Raw genomic sequence first — 23,832 nt, forward strand, 5'->3', positions numbered from 1 at the left:
TGATGAGCGTAATAGTGGTGGTGAAGAGTGTGATGAGAGCGGTGGTGTCTATAATGTTAGTAATAGTGATGAGCGTAATATAAGTGGTGGTGAAGAGTGTGATGAGAGCGGTGGTGTCTATAATGTTAGTAATAGTGATGAGCGTAATATAAGTGGTGGTGCAGAGTGTGATGAGGTTAGTCACATAGACATTAATGTTGAATACAATACTGTTGATAAATGTAATGAACACAATGTTGGTAGTGGCGCTGGTGATGACAGTTGTAGTGTTGCGTGTAATGTTAGTGGAGGAGGGAATGTGAGTGGTGGTGTCACCTATCATACATTCACACATAAACAGCGTCATGCTCTGGGTTTACGAAGACTCCCACGAGGCCTTACAACTGGAAGTGCACTTACAAAACTCATGGACAATGGTAGCACTGTTGACATTGATAAGGTCTGCTATTTATATGAACAATTTTTTCATTATGCTGAGAAACTCAAGATGATCCCAGGACTACTATAATGGATCAAAACTCGTATAAACTTTCTATATTAAGCTGGAATATTGCATCACTTAGAAAAAGACTTCCTGAACTTCATCATAAAGTAACCACCGAACCCATTGATGTTGTGTGTCTACAAGAGTGCAGAGTCCCTGAAAAATCCCAACCCCCTAAATTACCATCATTTGTTGCATATAACCTCAAATCTACTAACTCTTGTGTTCTATATATTAAAAAATCACTTCCCCATCAACTTCTTGCACATAAGAAAACAGAGGGGCTACAATATCACGGTGTTAGGATTTATATAGGGAACTCTGCTCTCAACATATTTAACTTGTATGCTCCTGCTGATAAATTTAATTACTTGGAGCTCCCAACTTGTGCTCATTCTGAGCCTACTCTTATTATTGGCGATTACAATGCGAGACACAAAAGCATTGGAAACTCACAGTTTGGTAATCGTAATGGCAATCAACTGTTGTCACTCTTAAACAGTCATGATAATGTCCAAATTGTAGGTGACCTTGAACCCACACATATCTATGGAGGCGTCCTTGATCTGTGCCTGGGCTTCAACATTACTTCTGCCAGCTGTGAGTCTTCCATTGTAACAGATATAGCGTCTGATCATTTCCCTAGGCTAACCTCTCTAGATATTGGTAATACTATCCTTCCTGGTGGGATATTCAAACGGAAACGTTTTAATGTTCCCACAGATCAGCATGATGACTTTGTTGCACATGTGACTGACTGGTATAATTCCTATGAGTGTTCCTCTGTAGAGACCTTTAACAATGACCTTGTGAGCAGTATTCAGAACTACTTAGAGCCGCCACTGCAACCTCTTGGTACTCTAAACCCAACAAACTTCCATAATAATCATACCTCCTTCAAAAACCATACTTATTACAATGATTCTAAACTTCGTACACTGAAACGTACTGCTCGCAGACTAGGCCTAGCCTATAGAAAACATCGTACCCCTGGAATGCTGAGGCTCTTCCAAACTGCCCTTGCTGCTGCCAGAGAGCGTATGACAGAGCTGCGGCAAACCGACTGGGAAAAATTTGTCAACGGTCTTAATGCTCACACCCCACTTAGCCGGGCATGGAGGGACATAAATAGAATTAAGGGTAACAGAACTGGGCAGATCGCGCACCCTCATCCCTTGCATAGGGCGAATGAGTTAGTCAGTGCTTGGGCTGCTACATCTAGCTATGACAATCTTCCCAGTACCACACAGGCAAAATTAAATGACAAATATGATGCAAGGGAGAGACTTGTTTGCTTTATGCTCAGTAAGGCAGATGATTGCAACATTCCTTTCACTAATTATGAACTTGATGCAGCACTAACTAAGGGCAACTCCACGTCGCCTGGTGAGGATGGTATTACTTACAACATACTCAGATTGCTGTGTCGAGTACCAGGTAATCCATTACTTGAATTATATAACATGAGCTATGTAACTGGGGAGCTCCCTCAATCTTGGACCAACAGCCTCATCATTCCAATTCCTAAGCCCAATCAACAAAATGCATTTCGCCCAATATCTCTTACTAGCTGCTTGTGTAAAACATTTGAGAGAATGATTCTTAATCGTCTCATGTACAGAATCAAACAATTTTTGTCTCCCCGGTTACATGGTTTCATGCATGGAAGGAGCGTGCATCATTGCATAGCCACCTTTCTCACCCTGCACACTGACAGCTCCTACACTACCTTCCTTGACCTTAAATCCGCTTTCGATGTAGCCAACCGACATGTAATAATTAGTGAACTTGCCAGAATGGATGTTGGAGGATGGCTTCTCCGCTGGATTAAAGGCTACCTGTCCAACAGAAAATCGTCTGTGTTGTTCCAGGGACATAGAAGTGTAACTAAAGACTTTGAATTAGGAACCCCACAGGGAGGTGTGCTCAGTCCCACACTGTTCAATATTCTAATTAATGCATTACTTAATGCTATGCCTAGTCAGCCCCATAATTATGTGATTAGTTTTGCTGATGATATAATGATTCACACCACCGGATTCTCCAACACCCAAAACATTCTTAATCATGTACTAGCCTCGTGTCAGGACCTGGGGTTGATAATCTCTACTGATAAAACAAAGATACTCAATAGGCGTCCTCCTCGACAGAGAGGCACAGTTCGTCAGATCCAATTGCATGATGGGTCTCTTCTAGAATATGTAAGCAGATACAGGTATCTAGGCTTTGAGGTTCCACTACTTGGACCTGTTGTAACAAGACTTTGTCGCCAATACAAAGAACGACTAAGAGCACTTAGAGTTGTGGCAGGGCTTCACCCCAGGTATGGTGCTAATGTTAAAATTGTGAAAATGATGTATCTTGCTTATATTAGATCATTGGTTGATTATGCTGCGCCACTACTTGCTCTTGTGTCTGACTGGAAGCTTGGAGGGCTGGAAAAACTGCAGAACGAAGCAATGAGGATCATCCTAGGATGCCCTCGTACTGCCAAAATTTTAAATATGCAAAAAGAACTTGATATTCCAAGCATCAGAGATCGTGTTACTGAAAGAAATATCCTAATTGGGGTTAATATGCTCAGGCAAGCTCATTCAAACCCCTGCACAGAAGCCCTCCAAACTTTCCTCAGCACTGGTGAACACTCCTCCAGATGGATCGAAAAGACTGGAACCGACCTCCGCATGAATCAGATACATGATCTATGTCAAGTAAGGCAACAGCGGCACTTCTCCGCTCCATGGAATATTACCCCATTCCAAACTACCATTCCTCCATTTCCCCCCAAACTACTTCTTAAATCACAACCAAAACTTCGCCTTGAAGCCAAACATGAGGCCTTAAGCTGTATTGATAACTTAGTCACACAGCACACACTCTCGCAAATTATTTACGCTGATGGTTCTGTTCACCAATCCACTGGTGCAGCTGGTAGTGCTGCTGTTGTCGTACAGAGTGATGGCTCTCTTAAAGAAATTGGAGCACGCATCAATAATTGGGCCTCTACCCTTCAGACAGAACTGTTTGCCATACTCCTTGCACTGAAATGCATCTATGTATCAAAGATTGACAGTTTAATTGTAACTGATTCTCTGTCATCCATAAATGCTCTCAACTCATTAAGCATAAATTGTGGCATGCTTGTGTCAGAAGCCAGACACAGGTATGGTAGGATTGTGGACAGTGGAGTCAGAGTGCACATGCTGTGGATTCCATCTCACATTGGTCTTCAGATGCATGATAGAACTGATAAATTGGCTAAGCTGTATGCTTTCAAAGAGGGAGTAGATTACAATCTTGGCTTGTCAGGTAGTAGTTTGAGAACAATAATACGAAAAGAACTTCAGCTGAATTTTATGGACTTAAGGCTCAGGGAGATTGACACCAGTGAGTCCATCTATCATCATTCTATCATGCAGGAGGAGCCACATGTCTATGGTGCATCCAACAAAATAAGCAGACTCTTGGATGTCACTACCGCCCGGCTCCGGCTGGGTTACAAGTATCTTTGGCAGGTTAAATCACCACCACCAGATGTAGACCAAACGAAATGTAAACTTTGCCAGATGGATTATTGTCACACCCTGCGTCATTATGTACTGGAGTGCGATAAAATTAATGAATTTAGAAACAACTCACTCAGAAGTGTTCAAGAAATGGCTAAGTATTTTATCCACAGTGGTATATTACAGACCATTCTGGAGAAATACCCTGACTTTGCTAGCTGTAAATAAAGCATTACCACATATGTGCATGTGTGTGTGTGTGTGTGTGTGTGTGTGTGTGTGTGTGTGTGTGTGTGTGTGTGTGTGTGTGTGTGTGGTGTGTGTGTGTGTTGTGTGTATGTGTATGAGTGTGTGAGTGTGTGTGTGTGTGTGTGTGTGTGTGTGTGTGTGTGTGTGTGTGTGTGTGTGTGTGTGTGTATGAGTGTGTGTGTGCATGAGTGTGTGTGTGTGTGTATGAGTGTGTGTGCGTGTGTGTGTATGAGTGTGTGTGTATGTGTGTGCGCGTGTGTGTGTGTGTGTGAGCACGTCGTGTGTTTATGTGTGTGTGTGTATGAATTTGTATGTGTGTGTGTGTGTGTGTGTGTGAGAGAGAGAGACTCAGCAATCAACATTTGCACCAATAACTCACTACAGTTGTGACCGGGTGTGGAAGTGTGAATTGCTCATTACTCTAAAATTTGTTCATGATTGCAGCCATGTATAAACGTAAGTAACCATTCTTACAGTATTCATTACCTTTGTAACTTGTGAGTTCATTACCTTTGTAACTTGTGAGTTCATTACCTTGTACCTAGTTCAGCCATCAAAACTTTGGAGCCCGGTCCCTGGACCCATTGTGTACCTCTGTAATCTGTAAATACCTTTGTAACTTGTCATGATTGTGACTAGACCTACCTGGAGTTCATTACCTTTGTAAATTGTGAGTTCATTACCTTTGTAAATTGTGAATTCATTACCTCTGTAACTTGCTCAGCTATCAAAACTTTGAGGCCCAGTCCCTGGACCCATTATGTACCTCTGTAATCTTTTGACTACCGCCCACAGGATGGGTATGGGGTGCATAATAAACATATTAAACTAACTACTGCCGGTGCAAGTGTGGTTAAGGCTCGAGTCTTAGAAAGTCATCGATAACGTTTTCAAGTGTGAGCGAGTTCTCACATGTAGAGTATCTACTGGTGAGTGAGACACTTGGGGTATCTATAACCCGAAGACACTTCGCCAGTGTAGCATGGTAAGAGTACGTTATATTTGTTATATTTTATTCGACGTTTGTCACACACCCATATAGGCGTACTCTCCCAAACAGTAAACCAGGTGCTGAAAGTAAACCAAGTGGGGCTCCCCTTGTTATGCTAGCACCTTGGTTCAGTCCAGCCAGTCACAAAGAGGCCTATCAAAGTTGTAAAACAATGTTGAATACTCGCGCAGCAACAATGGCAGACTTACCACAAGTCTGGTCGCCCACAATTCTCACTGTGTCTCGCTTCCGAAACTTGCTTTGTACATATGGTATATATATTGTATATATATACTTGTATGCTGCTTGGTGAAGGAAATATATAAGCATTTACCAACTGCTGTCTTTTGCTTGTTCCTCGTTTCTGATTGGTTATCGTGCTACAACCAGGTATGCAGGCCATAAGAATACACCTGTGTTCGTAAATAGCCAAGCAGTGGCTTTATCAATTCAATATAGGGCTTATTAACTGGAGACAGTATAAGACAACGTAATCAGTCCCTCAGCCAAGGTGCATAGCTGTTTAATGTAACCTCGTCAACTTGTCGGCATGGTGTACCGTTAGTGTTATGACGAAGACCGTCACTTCGATGGGCCCTGAGCTAGAGCACACCACAGTCACTCCGGTATGAGAACCGTCTATAAAAACCTGCATTAGTGGTCACAGTGATGGCCTAGACTAACCTCCCGGCATGGTGCAGTGGATAGCGCACTGGTCTGCTAGTTTTAGGATTGGCATGCCATGGCTTCTAACCCAGCTGCAGAGAGTAAGTTTACAGTTGTGCCAGTACGATATCACGGGTTATAGCAATAATAATAATAATAACCTTCATTTCGACAAGTACTTGATACAACTTATACAGACCAAAGCTGACATCAGTGACATACTATATAGAAAGCAGAGCATTTCCCGCAACTTAGGTCAATCTTGTCCCCAGGATGTGACCCACACCAGTCGACTAACACCTGGTACCTACTTACTGCTAAGTGAACGAGGACAGCAGGTGTAAGGAAACACACCCAATGTTTCCACCTGTACCGGGGATCTAACCGCGGACACTCAATGTGTGAGCTGGATGCGCTACACCAGTGTTTATAACCGTCTCATAGTGTTCTCAGTGAGCAGCAATCAACCTTATACTTTTCTCAGCAACAGGTGATCGCGTTAAGCAAAGAAGATAAATCCTCTGACAGAAGAAAGGGATTCTGTCATCTCGCACTGCTCCAAGGGAAAGATAATACAATAGAAGGAGCAATATCGCTCTTTTTTTAGTCACGGGTGACTAGAAGAGAAATACCCGGCTGCTGCCTTGTCGGGAAAGACAGGAGGGAAGGTTCTGTCAAGGCGACGTCAAAGAAGACGTAGCAAGGATGGTGAGGTGTGTGTGGTGCTGGAGTGTGGTGATGCTGGTGATGATGAAGCTGTCTCTCTCCCCAGCTGTTATCTTCCCTTCACCTCATCCTGAGGAAACAGGTGGGTCACTCTGGCTATCTTAGAAAGGTGGATCACTCCGCCTATCCTAAAACAAGTGAGTTTGACTACTGATTTAATGCAACAAGTAGTTTTCTTTAGCTTGAACCACAAGAAAAAGTTGGTCACCCGTGAGGCCTACAGACAGATGGGTCATATCATCGTATTACGGCTAGCTTGATTAATAAGACACATGTGCCACATGTATCAATAAATATCTAAATTGACCACATGTCTCACCTGCACACTAGCTTTTGCAATTTAACACAGAGACGACTTGTACACTAGAGATAGCAGAAATAAAGGGGAAATTTGAAGGTGATCAGTCCCTGATAGATGGTGTTCAGTCCCTGGGCCTTAATAGAAGGCGTTCGATTCCTTAGCCTTGATAGAAGGTGATCAGCCATAGCCTTGGTAGAGGGTGTTCAGTCATAGCCTTGATAGAGGGCGTTCAGTCATAGCCTTGATAGAGGGCGTTCAGTCATAGCCTTGATAGAGGGCGTTCAGTCATAACCTTGATAGAAGGTGATCAGCCATAGCCTTGATAGAGGGTGTTCAGTCATAGCCTTGATAGAGGGCGTTCAGTTATAACCTTGATAGAAGGTGATCAGTCATAGCCTTGATAGAGGGCGTTCAGTCATAGCCTTGATAGAGGGCGTTCAGTTATAACCTTGATAGAAGGTGATCAGCCATAGCCTTGATAGAGGGCGTTCAGTCATAGCCTTGATAGAGGGCGTTCAGTCATAACCTTGATAGAAGGTGATCAGCCATAGCCTTGATAGAGGGTGTTCAGTCATAGCCTTGATAGAGGGCGTTCAGTCATAGCCTTGATAGAGGGCGTTCAGTTATAACCTTGATAGAAGGTGATCAGTCATAGCCATGATAGAGGGTGTTCAGCCCCTGGGTCTGCTGTCATAAGCTTCTATTTCTATCATAGATAACAGGTCTATTAGGCTATCATAAACAAGGGAGTCACCACAGCATCTCACTGAATGCTTCAGTCTCGTTATCTTATCTTGAACGGTATCACCACTTGCGTTATCATAGACAAGTGAACAACGCTGAGTATTTTTTACACAGTTCGATCCAGCAATATTACCTAAAAAAAACCTGTGTTATATCTCTGTGTATTGTATTTCAGTGTAGAGTATATCTGCTCGCTTCTTAGAATTTTTATTCACGTATATTATTCTAGTTAATTCACTCAGCATGAGTGAATTATCTGAAGTGAATGAGTCATTCTGGTTATCTCAGACACACATGTTTTTTTCCACGGCAGACAGGTGTTATACGTTTTTGTTAGCGGCAGGTGAACTCCTGCATATAACTTGGGTAAGTAGAACACACCGGTCGTGTTAGCTTATTAGTAATAAGGAGTTCTTAGAAGTTATTAGAAGTAATGATATCCCACTGTGGTCTGTCGACAGCAGTGGGGGTCATTACGGCTGCATGTCACCTGTACAAGGCCAGGGATAGACACTTTAATCTCTGAAAATAGGGATCGAAGTAGACTGTCAGCTTGTAGACACTGAGAGATACACACTTCTCAGTATATATACACTGAGAAGTATACACCACTCTGTGTATATACCCTTGCTGTGACCATCGTTTGCAGGGGATTATAATAATAATAATAATGATAATAATAATAATAATATATTTCAGCACGATACAATATACAGAGATGGGTGACATTTGCTCGTACCTTCTGAAAGCCCATTGTTACGCAGAGCATTTCGGGTAAACTTAAGCCTCACTTAAGACTACAGTCATAATAACTATTTAATTGCTTAAATATAAAGACATTAATTAAGGTTTATAAACAGCAAGTCTATGGATTACACAGAGAACCAATCGGACAGTTAGTATTCAGGGTTGGATTATGATTGTATGTGGGAGAAATGACATTCCATCCACTTCGTCACATCCACGACGTAACACACGATCTTACTCCTCCAGGAAACTCTTACTGGTACCAGCTGATGAGACGGGAGATCCAGGAGGCCCTGGAAAGACCCAGGAATACCGGCATGGCCAAGAATATTATCTTATTTCTCGGTGATGGTGAGTTATTCTGCGGGAAAATAAGGTCTGGTGATGAGGAATCGTTTCGCCACGTTTCTTCAGTTCTAATGAAGGGCTGAGGAAGCCTCTTGGGGCGAAACGTTTGCTATATTTTCTGAACTGAGCATAAGTGTCTTTTTTCACACAGTTCATCTGTGGTGTCTTATGTGAAGCTGTCAGGTGATTTGACAGTCGGGTGGTCTGGCAGTCAGGTGGTCTGACAGTCAGGTGATCTGACACTCAGGTGACCTGACAGTCGTCTAACACTCCCAACTTGCAGATGCGGGAACTTCCAGTTGCTGAACGAGCTCTCTAGCCTTCACTAGTTATGGTAAAATATTTATGGATTAACAAATTACCATCACAAGTTATGATTCAATTTAAAAAAAAAACAAGAGTGAATTTCGATCCATAGAGAAGAACAGACTAATTCTGATTTATATATATTTTTTTCAATACGAGAAGTTCTGAGTGATAGGACAGGTGGTTACCTCACCTAGGTGGCTACCTCACCTAGGTGGCCATCTCACCTAGGTGACCACCTCACCTGAGTCAGGGTCATGATGGTCACTCTCCTACAGGTATGGGAGTGACGGTGTCGACGGCAGGACGCATCCTGAAGGGGCAGAAGAAGGGAGTGTCTGGAGAGGAAGGTTACCTTGTCTGGGAGAGATTCCCTAACATGGCCCTTCTGAAGGTATAGTCTATATCTCTCTCTCTAAACAATGACTTCATAGGCCATTTAACGAGGCCATTCAGCAGGAGAACAATACCCTGGAAGGCAAACATCAATCATAGCATTTCCACCAGTAATATCAAGGACCAGAATCTTCAGTTATTTCCTTAATGTAAGAGGTAGTTGATTTTCCAAAGATCGTATTATAAGTATTATTCCTATGATTTATTATTATTATTATTATTATTATTATTTACTTCGCGAGATTTTGAAGCAAATATATATATATATATATATATATATATATATATATATATATATATATATATATATATATATATATATATATATATATATATATATATATCCATCTGTTTATGTGTACACTGCTATGTACTTCCATGTGCACCTCTCTACTTACAGACATATAACCTGGACAAGCAAGTGCCAGACAGTGCCGGTACTGCCACTGCCTACCTGACAGGTGTCAAAGCTAACTATGGAACTCTGGGAGTTAACGGTAGAGTAAATGAGAAGGACTGTGATGCTTCTCTCATCCCGGAGAACAGACTGGACACCATCCTTAACTGGGCACAGGATGCTGGCAAGGACACAGGTGGGTGGTAGGATGCTGGCAAGGACACAGGTGGGTGGTAGGATGTTGGCAAGGACACAGGTGGGTGGTGGGATGCTGGCAAGGACACAGGTGGGTGGGAGGATGCTGGCAAGGACACAGGTGGGTGGTAAGATGCTGGCAAGAACACAGGTGGGTGGCAGGATGCTGGCAAGGACACAGGTGGGTGGTGGGATGCTGGCAAGGACACAGATGGGTGGTAGGATGCTGGCAAGGACACAGGTGGGTGGAAGGATGCTGGCAAGGACACAGGTGGGTGGTAGGATGCTGGCAAGGACACAGGTGGATGGTAGGATGCTGACAAGGACACAGGTGGGTGGGATGCTGGCAAGGTCACAGGTGGATGGCAGAAAGTCGAGAAGGATACAGGTGGGTGGTTGTACATAGTCTCCCAGAACCAGTAATTATGGATGTCAGGGAGTGTCTTACTGTTTATGTGTGTGACCCCCTTTGTAGATATGCAAATGGACTTACTCGAGTGTGAGGAGGATAGCAACTGGACGTGTTGAAGAATAAGAACCTTGTGCAACAGTTGGAAATCTTTACTGAGGAAACGTTTCGCCAGCCACTGGCTTCTTCAGTCCAATAAAGCGAAGAACGGTGGAAGAAGAGGAGAGGAATGAGGTAATCAGTCCGTCTGAAGTCGATGAGTTCCGTACATGGGTCTCAAGACTGGTGGACTGGTTTCCCTACAGTAGCCATCGCTCTGCAGGATAACATTGACACTACCAGCTGGTCTGGTCAACAGTCATCCGCAAAACAAAATTGTGAAAGAAAATAGTGTGTGACTAAGATAGCATTGCAACTTAAGGCATCACGCTTGGCTTCAAGACGAAGGTTTGGTTGCAACCTAGTAAGTTTTTTCGGAGGACAGTTAGGTTAGGTAAGGTTCGTCAGGAAACAGGACAAATGTTTCCTGACGCGGGTCTTAGTCAGATGATGACCCGCCTTTGGAGCTTTTGGTCATCTGACCGAGGCCTTCCGCTGGCTTACCGGTCCACCCCTTTAAAAATTATGGTCATTTATAACCTGCTTTTTGGAGGACAGTGTTTTGGAAGGAGGTAATTTCCGTTGTGCAAGGAAGTTTGGTTGTTGCCTTACTGGACATAAATGGTATATCTGATGCTCTCGGAGGTCAGTTCCTGCTTTCAACAGCCATTTGCAGGAGTGTTGACCCGTCTTCAGGAAGGTTTGGAGGACTGTGTAAGGGTTTGCGTGAACACTCCTTGAGTATGTTGCCTTTAGAGTCACACTACGGTGTACCGTAGTACAATTTGTAGCGCACTCAGCTCACAGTCTGAGGTCCTTGGTTAGATCCCCGGTACGTGTGGAAACATTAGAACGTGTTTCGTTAAGACACCTGCTGTCCATGTTCACCTAGCAGTAAAATAGGTACCCGGGTGTTAGTCGACTGGTATGGGTCGCATCCTGGGACAAAATTAACCTAATTTGCCCGAAATGCTCTGCATAACAAGGGGCTGTCTATATTATTATTAATATTATTATTATCGTTATTATTATTATGATACCTTTCGAGTCAAAATTTTTACATATAAAAAAAGGGCAGGTCAAGAAAGGTCAGTTATTGCTTGTGTGTTGTGTGTACAGGTGTAGTGACGACATCACAGGTGACCCACGCCACACCTGCAGCACTGTATGCTAAGTCCGCCTTCAGGAAGTGGCTGTGTGACACCAGGATGATCCAGGATAATGCAACACACTGCAAGGATATCGCCAGACAGCTGGTGGAGGATAAACCAGGCAAGAATATGAAGGTGTGTGTGTGTGTGTGTGTGCGTGTGTGTGTGTGTGTGTGTGTGTGTGTGTGTGTGTGTGTGTGTGTGTTTGTGTGTGTGTGTGTGTGTGTGTGTAATAGTAGTAATAGTTGTTGTTATTGTAGAAGTAGTTGTTGTAGTAGTAGTAGTAGTAGTAGTAGCAGGAGTAGTAGTATCAATAGTAGTAGTTGTTGTAGTACTAGTAGTAATAGTAGCGGTGGTAGTAGTAGTAGTAGTCGCAGTTGTAGCAGCAGTAGTAGTAGTTGTAGTAGTTGTAGCAGCACTAAAAATGGTTAATCGGGCAGTTCACCTGAGCTCACACAATGTTCCAGATCCTCAATGTTTACAAAGGTTGTGTTAGGTGAGGAAGGTAACGCTGATGTTACGTCCTCAATGTTTACAGAGGTTGTGTTAGGTGAGGAAGGTAATGCTGATGTTAGGTCCTCAATGTTTACGAAGGTTGTGTTAGGTGAGGAAGGTAATGCTGATGTTAGGTCCTCAATGTTTACGAAGGTTGTGTTAGGTGAGGAAGGTAATGCTGATGTTAGGTCCTCAATGTTTACAAAGGTTGTGTTAGGTGAGGAAGGTAATGCTGATGTTAGGGACTCAATGTTTACAAAGGTTGTTATGTGAGGAAGGTAACGCTGATGTTAGGTCCTCAATGTTTACAAAGGTTGTGTTATGTGAGGAAGGTAATGCTGATGTTAGGTCCTCAATGTTTACAAATGTTGTGTTAGGTGAGGAAGGTAACGCTGATGTTAGGTCCTCAATGTTTACAAAGGTTGTGTTAGGTGAGGAAGGTAACGCTGATGTTAGGTCCTCAATGTTTACAAAGGTTGTGTTAGGTGAGGAAGGTAATGCTGATGTTAGGGACTCAATGTTTACAAAGGTTGTTATGTGAGGAAGGTAACGCTGATGTTAGGTCCTCAATGTTTACAAAGGTTGTGTTATGTGAGGAAGGTAATGCTGATGTTAGGTCCTCAATGTTTACAAATGTTGTGTTAGGTGAGGAAGGTAACGCTGATGTTAGGTCCTCAATGTTTACAAAGGTTGTGTTAGGTGAGGAAGGTAACGCTGATGTTAGGTCCTCAATGTTTACGAAGGTTGTGTTAGGTGAGGAAGGTAATGCTGATGTTAGGTCCTCAATGTTTACAAAGGTTGTGTTAGGTGAGGAAGGTAATGCTGATGTTAGGTCCTCAATGTTTACGAAGGTTGTGTTAGGTGAGGAAGGTAATGCTGATGTTAGGGACTCAATGTTTACAAAGGTTGTTATGTGAGGAAGGTAACGCTGATGTTAGGTCCTCAATGTTTACAAAGGTTGTGTTATGTGAGGAAGGTAATGCTGATGTTAGGTCCTCAATGTTTACAAATGTTGTGTTAGGTGAGGAAGGTAACGCTGATGTTAGGTCCTCAATGTTTACAAAGGTTGTGTTAGGTGAGGAAGGTAACGCTGATGTTAGGTCCTCAATGTTTACGAAGGTTGTGTTAGGTGAGGAAGGTAATGCTGATGTTAGGTCCTCAATGTTTACAAAGGTTGTGTTAGGTGAGGAAGGTAATGCTGATGTTAGGTCCTCAATGTTTACGAAGGTTGTGTTAGGTGAGGAAGGTAACGCTGATGTTAGGTCCTCAATGTTTACGAAGGTTGTGTTAGGTGAGGAAGGTAACGCTGATGTTAGGTCCTCAGTGTTTACAAAGGTTGTGTTAGGTGAGGAAGGTAACGCTGATGTTAGGTCCTCAATGTTTACAAAGGTTGTGTTATGTGAGGAAGGTAATGCTGATGTTAGGTCCTCAATGTTTGCAAAGGTTGTGTTAGGTGAGGAAGGTAACGCTGATGTTAGGTCCTCAATGTTTACAAAGGTTGTGTTAGGTGAGAAAGGTAACGCTGATGTTAGGTCCTCAATGTTTACAAAGGTTGTGTTAGGTGAGGAAGGTAATGCTGATGTTAGGTCCTCAATGTTTACAAAGGTTGTTTTAGGTGGGGAAGGTAATGCTGATGTTAGGTCCTCAATGTTTACAAAGGTTGTGTTATGTGAGGAAGGTAATGCTGATGTTAGGTCCTCAATGTTTACAAAGGTTGTGTTAGGTGAGGAAGGTAACGCTGATGTTAGGTCCTCAATATTTACAAAGGTTGTGTTAGGTGAGGAAGGTAACGCCAATGTTAGGTCCTCAGTGTTTACAAAGGTTGTGTTAGGTGAGGAAGGTAAGGCTGATGTTAGGTCCTCAATGTTTACAAAGGTTGTGTTATGTGACGAAGGTAACGCTGATGTTAGGTCCTCAATGTTTACAAAGGTTGTGTTAGGTGGGGAAGGTAATGCTGATGTTAGGTCCTCAATGTTTACAAAGGTTGTGTTAGGTGAGGAAGATAACGCTGATGTTAGGTCCTCAATGTTTACAAAGGTTGTGTTATGTGAGGAAGATAATGCTGATGTTAGGTCCTCAATGTTTACAAAGGTTGTGTTAGGTGAGGAAGGTAACGCTGATGTTAGGTCCTCAATGTTTACAAAGGTTGTGTTAGGTGAGGAAGGTAAGGCTGATGTTAGGTCCTCAATGTTTACATAGGTTGTGTTAGGCGAGGAAGGTAATGCTGATGTTAGGTCCTCAATGTTTACAAAGGTTGTGTTAGGTGGGGAAGGTAATGATGATGTTAGGTCCTCAATGTTTACAAAGGTTGTGTTAGGTGAGGAAGGTAATGCTGATGTTAGGTCCTCAATGTTTACAAAGGTTGTGTTAGGTGAGGAAGGTAATGCTGATGTTAGGTCCTCAATGTTTACAAAGGTTGTGTTATGTGAGGAAGGTAACGCTGATGTTAGGTCCTCAATGTTTACAAAGGTTGTGTTAGGTGAGGAAGGTAACGCTGATGTTAGGTCCTCAATGTTTACAAAGGTTGTGTTAGGTGAGGAAGGTAATGCTGATGTTAGGTCCTCAATGTTTACAAAGGTTGTGTTAGGTGAGGAAGGTAACGCTGATGTTAGGTCCTCAATGTTTACAAAGGTTGTGTTACGTGAGGAAGGTAACGCTGATGTTAGGTCCTCAATGTTTACAAAGGTTGTGTTAGGTGGGGAAGGTAACGCTGATGTTAGGTCCTCAATGTTTACAAAGGTTGTGTTAGGTAAAGAAGGTAACGCTGATGTTAGGTTACAAATGTTGTGTTAGGTGGGGAAGGTAACGCTGATGTTAGGTTACAAAGGCTGTGTTAGGTGGGGAAGGTAACGCTGATGTTAGGTTACAAAGGTTGTGTTAGGTGGGGAAGGTAACGCTGATGTTAGGTTACAAAGGTTGTCTTAGGTGGGGAAGATAACGCTGATGTTAGGTCCTCAATGTTTACAAAGGTTGTGTTAGGTAAGGAAGGTAACGCTGATGTTAGGTTACAAAGGTTGTGTTAGGTGGGGAAGGTAACGCTGATGTTAGGTTACAAAGGTTGTGTTAGGTGGGGAAGGTAACGCTGATGTTAGGTTACAAAGGTTGTATTAGGTGGGGAAGGTAACGCTGATGATAGGTTACAAAGGTTGTGTTAGGTGGGGAAGGTAACGCTGATGTTAGGTTACAAAGGTTGTGTTAGGTGGGGAAGGTAACGCTGATGTTAGGTTACAAAGGTTGTGTTAGGTGGGGAAGGTAACGCTGATGTTAGGTTACAAATGTTGCGTTAGGTGGGGAAGGTAACGCTGATGTTAGGTTACAAAGGTTGTGTTAGGTGGGGAAGGTAACGCTGATGTTAGGTTACAAAGGTTGTGTTAGGTGGGGAAGGTAACGCTGATGTTAGGTTACAAAGGTTGTGTTAGGTGGGAAAGGTAACTCTGATGTTAGGTTACAAAGGTTGTGTTAGGTGGGGAAGGTAACGCTGATGTTAGGTTACAAAGGTTGTGTTAGGTGGGGAAGGTAACGCTGATGTTAGGTTACAAAGGTTGTGTTAGGTGGGGAAGGTAACGCTGATGTTAGGTTACAAAGGTTGTGTTAGGTGGGGAAGGTAACGCTGATGTTAGGTTACAAAGGTTGTGTTAGGTGAGGAAGATAACGCTGATGTTAGGTCCTCAATGTTTACAAAGGTTGTGTTAGGTGAGGAAGATAACGCTGATGTTAGGTCCTCAATGTTTACAAAGGTTGTGTTAGGTGAGGAAGATAACGCTGATGTTAGGTCCTCAATGTTTACAAAGGTTGTGTTAGGTGAGGAAGATAACGCTGATGTTAGGTCCTCAATGTTTACAAAGGTTGTGTTAGGTGAGGAAGATAACGCTGATGTTAGGTCCTCAATGTTTACAAAGGTTGTGTTAGGTGAGGAAGATAACGCTGATGTTAGGTCCTCAATGTTTACAAAGGTTGTGTTAGGTGAGGAAGATAACGCTGATGTTAGGTCCTCAATGTTTACAAAGGTTGTGTTAGGTGGGGAAGATAACGCTGATGTTAGGTCCTCAATGTTTACAAAGGTTGTGTTAGGTGAGGAAGATAACGCTGATGTTAGGTCCTCAATGTTTACAAAGGTTGTGTTAGGTGAGGAAGATAACGCTGATGTTAGGTCCTCAATGTTTACAAAGGTTGTGTTAGGTGGGGAAGATAACGCTGATGTTAGGTCCTCAATGTTTACAAAGGTTGTGTTAGGTGAGGAAGATAACGCTGATGTTAGGTCCTCAATGTTTACAAAGGTTGTGTTAGGTGAGGAAGATAACGCTGATGTTAGGTCCTCAATGTTTACAAAGGTTGTGTTAGGTGAGGAAGATAACGCTGATGTTAGGTCCTCAATGTTTACAAAGGTGTTAGGTGAGGAAGGTAATGCTGATGTTCTTTAAGAGACAACTCTTTGGATTCGCTTTTGATATAAAAGAAGAAATATTTCACCATCGTTTTTTTACCTTTAAGTGATGTCCCTTACTAGTCTTTTATGTATATCAATTTATTATTAATATTATTTTTATTATGTACACTTCAGGGTATTTATTAGACGTTTCGACACTAGTGGCTTTTTTAGCCATTAATTATACGTAAAATATCTGTCCACATTTTCCAGGTATCTCCATACTATTTTTCATGTGGGTTTTATTCAAGATTTCCTTCGTCCTTATTTCTTCATGGACAGGTGATCATGGGGGGTGGACGGCAGGAGATGGGAGCTCCTCATGGGGGTGAGGAGATAGTGTGTGACAGGACCGACGGCAGGAACCTGGTGAAGGAGTGGAAGAATGACAAGCAGGAGCTAGGTGCCAGTCATTTCTATGTCACCTCTACACGGCAGCTGCGAGACCTCGATGTAAACAACACAGACTATCTTTTAGGTGAGTGAGCTGGGACGCCTGTGGCTGTGGTTGGGACATCTGTGGCTGTGACATCAGTCACAGAGGGGCACCAATAAAAGGCAGTATGAAGAAACAGACACGTGCAACGTCTAGATATCATTATTGTAGACGTTTTGCCATCCGGTGGCTTTATCAATACAAATTCTAGGATATAATTGGAAGAATGTAAAACTGTATACAAAAGATGAGATAATCAGTCCCTCAGCCTTGGAGTTGGTGAAGGGCACCGTGGTCTTGAAGAGTCTGAAGCACAGGCAGGAAGACTGACGCTTATATACCAGTGTCAGATGAGGGACGTGTAGCAGACGAAGACATTGTCACTGGTAGGTGGGATTCCCCAGTGGAAGCAGGTGTTGGTGAAGCCACTTAAATGGTGAAATGTCTATACTAAAGATACCCAGATGTAGCACATGTGTCTAATTCTTCACCAGGCAAGGTAAAAGAAGAACAGGTGGGTGGTAGTGGTGTTTTCTTCGCCACGATACGTCCTGACGCTTGTCTGATGATCATGTCCTGATGAGTGATGAAGCGACTGCTGGCATACTAGTGCTGGCAAGCAGTCATTAAGAAATTGTTATACTTTAGATCATCAGAATGGAGGAAGACTGCAGCAGGCCTATTGGCCCATGCTAAGCAGGTCCTCTTCTAAACCAACCATTCCCACTCTGAAGAATGAGAAACTTGTGCAACAATTTAGAATCTTTACTGAAGAAACGTTTCACCAGCCAGTGACTTCTTCAGTCCAATACAGAGAAAAACGGTGGAGTTTGAGGCAATCAATCCCTCAGCCTCGAGTCGATGTGTTAAGTCCGTCAATCTTGAGAAAAGTACTAATTACCCCAAACTCCTCATCCTCCATCTTTGTATTGGACTGAAGAAGCCACTGGTTGGCGAAACAGTGTCCTCAATAAAGATTCCCAAATGCTGCACAGGTGTCTTATTCATCAACTTGTTAAGTTTCTAATTCCTTTATATCACGTTCCAACTCCCCCCATTCGTCCAACCTGATAGGCTTCCCTAGGCTATTTTTTTTAATAACTCAAAGAAACACCATCTTCTCCACAGGACTGTTTGCAGAGCGCCACACTCGCCAGGAGGTGGACCGTGATCATGGCCTGGACGGGACGCCCAGCCTGAAGGAGATGACCCTGACCGCGATTAATATCCTGAAGAAGAACTCTCAAGGATTCTTCCTCATGGTCAGTATCCTACACTGTTACCTAAGATACTCCTTCACCCTGCGGGTAAAGGTAGGATTCTTATACAGCTTCAGTATTTTAACACGTCAGTATCCTACACTGTTAGATAAGACACTCCTTCATCCTGTTGATAGAGGTAGGATTCTAATATTCCTTACACTGCTTCAGTATCCTAACACTGGCTGCTAGATTACACACTCATGCGCACTCCTTCCACTCATGAGATACTCAACGGGGTAGAAATGCATTGTAATTCTGTGAAGATGGTTTAAAACCTTGCTCTCATAGCGTTTATTGGGGCAACCAACGATCTGAATGGATTTCTGCCGGCACTAGCGAAGAGAAAACACAGGTTGCAGAGCAAGCATTTATTGTGACGACGTTTTACTTTACACAGAGCGCAATGTAGCACGTATCTTTTCTTCACAACTAGTAGAGGATGCTCTGAACACTAGTTAAGGTGATGGATGATTAACGAGAATGATTGTACTGTTGGTCAACGCGTTTGAGAGCCTCAGCCACGCAATCCAAGAGGCACAGCTGAAGAAATTAAGGATTTTATGACACCAGGAAAAGTAATGTGAGAATATTGCAAGTGATTATCCTTTCAACGGAGGTGTTGCAGGGAGATAAATAGTATAAAATACTGACACGATGGAAAAAATGAACATAATGTAGTAGAATTCGATCTCTTATTGACTACGTTTTGCCCACACAGTGGACTTTATGAAGTCACAAAGAGATCTACCTGTATAAAGGTGTTATAATGCTGGTGAAACACCTTATTTTTAAAGGTTGAGATTATTGGAGACGTATTTAACCATTCTTTTCTAACCTTGACTCATACAATAATTCTTAGTCTAGGAAGAGGCAGATGATTTTACTTAGAAGATAGTTTTTGTATGCATTTGCTAGGCCTCTGCTATCTTTTCCACGAACTCCCATGCACATGTACTGTCCGTGGTAGGTGGAGGGCGCCCTTATAGACAAAGCTTTGCACAACAACAAGCCCCGGAGGGCCTTGGAGGACCTGTTGCAGATGGAGGAGGCGGTGGAGGCGGCGCTGCAAGAGGTTGACCTGGAGGACACGCTTGTGGTGGTCACTGCTGACCATTCCCATTCCATGACCATGGCTGGCTACCCTCCCAGAGGCAATGACATCTTTGGTAAGTACCTACTTCCTTACCAGGAGCACTAATGTCCTCGTTAGCTAGTCATTACTTTCCCAAATAGAGCTTTATCAGGTCAAGCTCTACTTAAAGCTTTACTTGGTAAAGTGACGACTTTAAATATATATTCTTGCTCACAGCGACTTTCTAGCATATTTCTAGCGCATTTTTCTAACATATTTGTCACTAAAACTAGGAATAAAGGCTCACACGGGATTCATGGATGTACGAAGCACTTACTGTGATCAATCTGGCATACGAAAGCATTCAGTGATTGGATATTAATGTAAACTCTGTGCCAATATTATATATGAGAAAGAGAGAGAGAGAGAGAGAGAGAGAGAGAGAGAGAGAGAGAGAGAGAGAGAGAGAGAGAGAGAGAGAGAGAGAGAGAGAGAGAGAGAGAGAGATAAAAGGGTGAGAATTCCCACTAACAGTAACAATAACCCACAGGAATAACAACAAACGTATATGTGACAGATGGACTTCCTTACACCACTCTCATGTTCACCACCGGCCATGGATACAACTACACCTGGGATGGTCAGAAGGTGAGAGAGGACAGTTACCACCACTTATACTGTTGTGACAAGTCAGTGTCATTAAGATTACGTTGTTACAGGTTATAAAACTATAGTATGTAAGACATGTTGATTGGTAAACTATCACACCTGCATATCTCTAATCACCTCTTGGGGTCAAATTACACCGTTGTTATCACCTGCTTGTAGTTACGTTGAGCAGAGCTCTATGCTCTGCTGTTTAGAGCTTTGTTTCATTGATGCTTAAGTTCTCTCAGTGAAATCAACTTTTAGAATAAATTTTATCCGTATTTTGCCTCACGCTGAGGCGAAATACGGATACAGTTTACGCGCTAGCTTAGAGTTTTACGGCTTACTTGCCGCGAGTTCAATCCCCACCCGTACCGTGGGTTGTTTGCAATCGTGTCATTACGATTTAATGACTTAGACTGAAGGAGGGACGTATATATTATAGTATTTCGTGCGTAGCATTTAGTGGCGTACATTAAATTCTGTTTCTTGATTTCTGTACAGGTGTCGCGACCCAACCTGACCGGGGTGGACACGGGTCACAAGGACTACGTGACCCTGGCTGCCGTGCCCTTGATGAAGGGAGAGGAGACACACGGAGGAGAAGACGTAGCAGTATATGCTGCAGGTATAGTCATAAGAATGGAGGAATACGGCAGCAGGAATACTGGCCCATACTAGGCAGGTCCTTCTCAAGCCCAAACAAACTAACGAAAATAACAAGAAGTATAAAACTGACAGGAATTAATATAGTTATCGAAGCTTATTAGTGGGTTTGAGTTTGAAAAGACTGCCTAGTATGGGCCAGTAGGCCTGCTGTAGTGTTCCTCCTTTCTTATGACCAAGCGACGTTTCACCCCATCGTCACTAATGAAGCGAAACGTCGTCCGGTTTCATCTCCAGTTTACGGGTTTTTCATTGTTCCAGCCACGGAAAAGTGACTTGTGGTGTACCGCTAGCACGGTGTACCGTGAATGCTCCTTTCTTGTACTCGCCTGTTTGTGATTGCAGAGGGTCGATTCACAGCTCCTGGCGCCGCTCTGTGTCGTGTACGATACAGCCAGTGCTCGGCTCTACCTTCCATGAAGGTCTATGAGGTCTGTGTTCCACTGACCACGATAACGAAAAGGAGATTGGAACACTAAAGCTGGAACTCTAAAGCTGGAACACTGAAACTGGAACACTAAGACTTTAACACTATGACCGGAACACTATGACTGGAACACTATGACTGGGACACTATGATTGGAACACTATGACTGGAACAGTAAGACTGGAACGCTAAGACTGAAACACATTCACAACTAACTCACAATACCGTGGCTGGAACACATTCACAACTAACTCACAATACCGTGGCTGGAACACATTCACAACTAACTCGCAATAACGTGGCTGGAACACATTCACAACTAACTCACAATACCGTGCCTGGAACACATTCACAACTAACTCGCAATAACGTGGCTGGAACACATAACTCATAATACCGTAGCTGGAACACATTCACAACTAACTCACAATACCGTGGCTGGAACACATTCACAACTAACTCGCAATAACGTGGCTGGAACACATTCACAACTAACTCACAATACCGTGCCTGGAACACATTCACAACTAACTCATAATACCGTAGCTGTAACACATTCACAACTAACTCACAATACCTTGCCTGGAACACATTCACAACTAACTCACAATACCTTGGCTGGAACACGTTCACAGCTAACTCACAATACCTTGGCTGGAACACGTTCACAGCTAACTCACAATACCGTGGCTGGAACAATTCACAAATAGCCAACAATTTGCAGATAACATTTTCGATATTTCCAGCCCATAGTGTCTTAATAATGGTCCAAGACGGGACTGAAACGCTGCCTAACGTCCCTCTTGGATGTGTAGATAGGTTGTGTAGAGATTCTGAAAAGTGTATAAGTGGGCTTTTTAAAGGCTAACTGATTTGTTTATGTCTGTTCTGCAGGACCAATGGGCCACTTGTTCCACCGTCTACATGAGCAGACATACGTGGCCCATGTCATGGCCTACTCTGCATGCATTGGACCATACAATAATAGCTGTTGTAGGTCTCGGGGCATTATCCCAGATGCTCATGTGCAAGTTGAGAGTAACCATGGCGAACATGGTGGCCACTCTCACATGGGCCATGGAAACGAAGATAGCCACGTGGACCGCAGGCAAAAGGGTGAGGATAACCAGGCGCACAAGAGACACGGACACCATTGCACTCACGTAAGGAAGGATCATACACCCACTGGCAGCACTCACCATAGGGAGGAACCCGAACACAATAACGAGATGGAGAAGACGCCTTGGAAGGCAGATGTTGACTTCGACTCGCAAAAGAGCACCTCTGGCGTCCTCGACCACCCGAAAATCCTGAGAAAGTACAAAATGGTGGCAGGCGCCTCAACCCTCTCTGCTGGTCACATCACTGTCGTGTTATTCACCCTAATGGCACTAGGATGCCGCACACTACAAGGCTATAACGCACTGTAGATGTTCCCGAGATTAAACTCTACGTTATAGGCATGAGTAAACATTCTCGCCTTCGTCTTTTTTAACGGTATAATTTAAGTTCTTTTGTGGCAGTTTCAGTCTAGTAAGAGTGATATGCAGGTCACTTTATGTAGTAGAGTGAGTCGAAGTCTGAGGAGGTGTGTGTGTGTGTGTGTGTGTGTGTGTGTGTGTGTGTGTGTGTGTGTGTGTGTGTGTGTGTGTGTGTGTGTGTGTGTGTGTGTGTGTGTGTGTGTGTGTGTGTGTGTGTGTGTGTGTAGCTGACTGCCCCGTGGCCTGGTGGCTAAAGCTCTCGCTTCACACGGCGAGGGCCCGGGGTCGATTCCCGGCGAGGGTAGAAACATTGGGCGTGTTTCTTTACACCGGTTGTCTATGTTCCCCATCAGTAACATGGGTACCTGAGTGTTAGTCGAATGATGTGGGTCGCATCCTGGTATAAAACTGACATAATTTGCCCGACATGCCATGTATAACAAGGAGCTTTCAATATAATAATAGTATGTCATTGATGTCAGCTATGGTCTGTATACCTTGTACATGTACTTGTAGTAAATGAAGATATATTATTATTATTATTATTATTATTATTATTATTATTATTATTATTATTATTATTATTATTATTATAACTTTCTAAGATAACTTTGACATAACCATTTCATAAGTACTGGCATTATTTACAAGCTTCCCTACCACTGTAAACATCATGAATGTTTAAACCCCATTAACTGACGTCACAGTAAGAGCCGGATGATATATAATTGTTCAGTTTAAGACCCCTCATCGAGTCTTTGCTTGATGAGGGTCTTAAACGGGTCGAAACGTTGCCTAAAGTTTCCTCCCCAAAACTGGAGGTTTAATTCGACAGGTAATTACATATAGATGAACACGAATAGTTGATTTTACACACACACACACACACACACACACACACACACACACACACACACACACACACACACACACACACACACACACACACACAGTAGTGGTCGGGAAACCGGGTTAAATTTTTCAGAGTAAAAATGAAAATCTTGAGGTTAATACAGACTCAGTAAACATATAAATAAAATTACACCAAAAATTATTTAATAATATATATTTATATTTTATATTCATATTAGAAATTATGCTCCTATAATAGTAGATAATTTCACTGTATAGATGTTTTGGGATAATAACCAAAAAGTTCTGTGACCTCTGGTTAGAGGTTCGTGTAATAAAGTTTACCCTCGTG

General features: G+C 42.9%; 1 protein-coding gene across 3 annotated transcripts in view; it reads left to right on the forward strand.

Moving 5' to 3' along the window:
* The window catches only part of LOC128700373 (alkaline phosphatase), a 55,889-nt gene extending 32,057 nt beyond the window's left edge, over nt 1-23,832 (forward strand). The window contains exons 1-12 of one of the 3 annotated variants that reach the window (XM_070100127.1): nt 1,135-1,921; nt 6,381-6,704; nt 8,661-8,765; nt 9,347-9,462; nt 9,865-10,057; nt 11,684-11,850; nt 16,919-17,114; nt 18,201-18,334; nt 19,302-19,500; nt 19,957-20,054; nt 20,559-20,682; nt 22,042-23,832. In XM_070100127.1, coding sequence (XP_069956228.1) covers nt 6,602-6,704; nt 8,661-8,765; nt 9,347-9,462; nt 9,865-10,057; nt 11,684-11,850; nt 16,919-17,114; nt 18,201-18,334; nt 19,302-19,500; nt 19,957-20,054; nt 20,559-20,682; nt 22,042-22,577 — 1,971 coding nt within the window. In that variant the 5' untranslated portion in view covers nt 1,135-1,921; nt 6,381-6,601 and the 3' untranslated portion in view covers nt 22,578-23,832. Of the gene's footprint in view, nt 1-1,134; nt 1,922-6,380; nt 6,705-8,660; nt 8,766-9,346; nt 9,463-9,864; nt 10,058-11,683; nt 11,851-16,918; nt 17,115-18,200; nt 18,335-19,301; nt 19,501-19,956; nt 20,055-20,558; nt 20,683-22,041 lie in introns of those variants that run through there. The other 2 variants (XM_070100128.1, XM_070100126.1) reach the window with 2 other exon arrangements.

Source organism: Cherax quadricarinatus, chromosome 71 (assembly GCF_038502225.1).
Source record: "Cherax quadricarinatus isolate ZL_2023a chromosome 71, ASM3850222v1, whole genome shotgun sequence".
Taxonomy (NCBI): domain Eukaryota; kingdom Metazoa; phylum Arthropoda; class Malacostraca; order Decapoda; family Parastacidae; genus Cherax; species Cherax quadricarinatus.